Below are 2,958 nucleotides of genomic sequence, written 5' to 3'. Positions count from 1 at the left end.
CATCTCGATACTCTGGCCCAGATGGCAGTGAGAGCATCAACTACAACACGCTGGAAATCTCCCTCTGGGCGTGTAGACATGTCTGGCATAGGTGGGAATGGCGGGCGTGCAGCCTCGGGCTGATGCGGCTGAGGTCCTACAGGCCGCTGGACCGTATAGCGTCGCGGCATGGTCGATGGGGCTCAGAGGAGGCGTGGGTTAGGGCGGAACTGAATGCTTGTGAGGCCATGGTCGAAGTGGCAGCCTCACCAAGTGCGTGCCGTTCTCATCCCTGAAGCACCAGTCGCGGTCTTCCTTGAGCCACTGAGTGCTTAGGAGATGCGCTGCATCCATGTAGACGATCTGATCATCCTTCTCGGCATCGTCTAACGGGACTCCGTAATGTATGAAAATCGGGGTAAGTAGGCTTCCGACCGTCTCCTTCTTCCTTCCCTTTGACTGGAACGGCTTCATCTTGAGCTTGACCAGATGCTCAGCAAATACGGCTCCAATGTTGGGCCACATGTCGTCTGCGGGCTCCTCGATGTCCTCCATGTGAACCAAACTCCTCACCGCGTAATAGACAAATGTGAGCACCTGCACCCGAACCTTACTAGGTTCCATCTTGCACAACAGACTGTTGGCAAGGACCTTCATGAAGTAGCGCAGAGTTAGATGACGGATGTCCGTCTGAAGAGTCTTGGCGGAGTCGAAGAAGCCGGTGGCTATGTACCCCCAAAATGTCGAGATCCCTGCGGAGTCAGGTACGATGGCGCGCTGACGCTCGTACTTGAACCCATAGATAGTGCAGAGAGTCGAGAGAGGGACTCTTTAGCGGATGCCGCGAATGAAGAAGGTCAAGACACTCTCGTTAGCTCTCTTTGCCCTCTCATTGGCATAATATACATTCGCCGTGGCCATGAACTGACGGACCATCTCCGGGTAGAGAACATGTGGGTTAGTGGCCATGTTCCCCATACCCAGCTCTGCGAACAAGTCCTCGAGGTCCGATTTGATGCCCAAATCCGGGATGACGTCTGGATCGACGAACCGCGTCGGCTCGATGGAGACCTACAGCCACTCATTGTAGAATATTCTGTCATAGTCGTCCCAAGTATCCTCGATCGCACGGTTTCTACATGTCGAGCTCTTCGCTGCTTTGTGTGCGTCCTCGAAGTGGTCAAAGAGTGGGATAGGTTCGTCTTCGCGCTCGTGCGGCCAAGGGTACTGGTCGCGAACCGGTGGTAGTGGCGGAGCTGTGCTGCTGCCGCCGACCTCGAACCTCTGCTTCGTCCTCCTTTCATACATCTGCAACCAAAACCATAAAAGAAAATAGGAATTCAGTTTGGTTTGATGGTTTGGTACAATATCGATCGACTGTAACCGGTCGATGTCGATCGATATTCGGTGTGAAAATCGATCTATGAAAGTTGTGTATCATCGGTCGATTTCACCTTTGCGGGAACCTGCAAAAACCCATTGATGCAATTCGATTTACATGGCATATATAATCGGTTTAAACGATCAATAATCCCTATTCTATCACTCCTTTAGCACAAATAGATCGATGAAGGCCCAAAAATCCCGGTTCTAACTCATTCTCTATTTCAACCCTAGCAAGAACGGAAATTTAGGAAATTTCGTGTTCATACCATGATGATGCATGAATTAAGCGATCTAATAGATGGTTGAAAATCGAGTGGATTGAGCGAAAGAATCGTTGGATTTGGCCGAAAAACGAGAGAGAAAAGAGATGGGAGTGTTTTCGTAGGGTTTTCGGGTTGTGTGAATGTCGACTTAAGTGTCGACTTAATATGAGCCCGCGTCCGTTCATTTAATGTCGATCAATGACGAGTGGTCTTCGTCGATCGACAGACGTTATGTTTTCCGTAGTTGTTTTTTTTTTACTAAATCCTAATTATTTAAAAACTAGAAATGGGTTGCCTCCCATTCAACGCTTATTTTAAATCTTTAGCTTGACTCGATATTCAATTTAATTATCGGGATGGGGGTCTAAGTGTATAGGCCCCCTAATTTGTGGTTTAGCCCAATAGTGTTTTACTTGTTGGCCATTTAACGTGAATTCGTCTCCTTTATTATTTATAAGCTTAACAGCTCTGTAAGGGTTGACGTTCACGACAGTAAAAGGACCTGACCAACGAGATTGGAGTTTTACAGGAAATAGTGTTATGCGAGAGTTATACATCTGTACTTTATCATTTGGTTCGAAGTGTTCGGATAGGATCTTTTTATCATGATATACTTTCGTTTTTTCTTTGTATATCTTTGAACTCTCGTAGGCTAAATGTCTTATACCATCCAGCTCGTTAAGCTGTATGAGCCTCCTTTCGTTTGCTGGTTTAATGTCGAAATTTAATAGTTTAATAGCTCAGGCTGCTTTGTGTTCCAGCTCAACCGGTAAGTGACATGATTTTCCATAAAGCAGGTGAAATGGGGTGGTTCCTAAAGGAGTCTTGAAAGCAGTCCTGTAAGCCAGAGTGCATTGTCCAACTTTCTAGACCAATCTTTTCTAGATATTCCTACAGTCTTTTCTAAGATTTCTTTGATCTGTAGATTTGAAACTTCTACCTGCCTGCTCGTCTGCGGGTGGTAGGGTGTAGGAACTCTATAATGCACTCCGTTCTTCCGAAGTAGTCCTTCAAAAATTTTGTTAATGAAATGGGATCCACCATCACTTATGATTATTCGAGGAATTCCAAATCTCGGGAGGATAATGCTTTTGAAAAGCTTAATAACTACGGATGCGTTGTTCGTTGGGGAAGCTACTGCTTCGACCCATTTTGACACATAATCGACAGCAACCATGATGTATTTATTCCCGTAGGAGTAGGGGAAAGGACCCATGAAATCTATCCCCCAACAGTCGAATACTTCTACTTCTAGAATAGATTTCTGTTCCATTTCATGTTTCTTACTGATTTTTCCTCTCCGTTGACATCTGTCGCATTGTGCTATGAA

The 2,958-nt window shown here is 46.2% G+C and overlaps 1 protein-coding gene across 1 annotated transcript; it reads right to left on the bottom strand.

Annotated features, from left to right (window-relative positions):
- Positions 1–198: 198 nt before the first annotated feature.
- On the bottom strand, positions 199–2,901 carry LOC106321578. Its single transcript, XM_013759829.1, has 4 exons — positions 2,569–2,901; positions 1,219–1,287; positions 886–1,050; positions 199–768 (listed from the first exon to the last, which is right to left on the bottom strand). Exons 1-4 carry the CDS (start codon positions 2,899–2,901, stop codon positions 199–201), a joined length of 1,137 nt encoding a protein of 378 aa, XP_013615283.1.
- Positions 2,902–2,958: the final 57 nt, after the last annotated feature.

This window comes from Brassica oleracea, unplaced genomic scaffold, assembly GCF_000695525.1.
Source record: "Brassica oleracea var. oleracea cultivar TO1000 unplaced genomic scaffold, BOL UnpScaffold02053, whole genome shotgun sequence".
NCBI classification, from domain to species: Eukaryota; Viridiplantae; Streptophyta; class Magnoliopsida; order Brassicales; family Brassicaceae; genus Brassica; species Brassica oleracea.
This window is presented reverse-complemented; position numbering and strand designations above follow the sequence as displayed.

Excerpts from the sequence above, each read along its gene's own strand:
- LOC106321578 (XM_013759829.1), bottom strand. The coding sequence starts at position 2,901 with ATGGAACAGAAATCTATTCTAGAAGTAGAAGTATTCGACTGTTGGGGG. Across the intron at positions 1,288-2,568 it reads ACCCGCAGACGAGCAGGCAG|ATGTATGAAAGGAGGACGAA; the intron begins GTAGAAGTTTCA and ends TTTTGGTTGCAG. Across the intron at positions 1,051-1,218 it reads CAGCTCCGCCACTACCACCG|GTCTCCATCGAGCCGACGCG; the intron begins GTTCGCGACCAG and ends GAGTGGCTGTAG.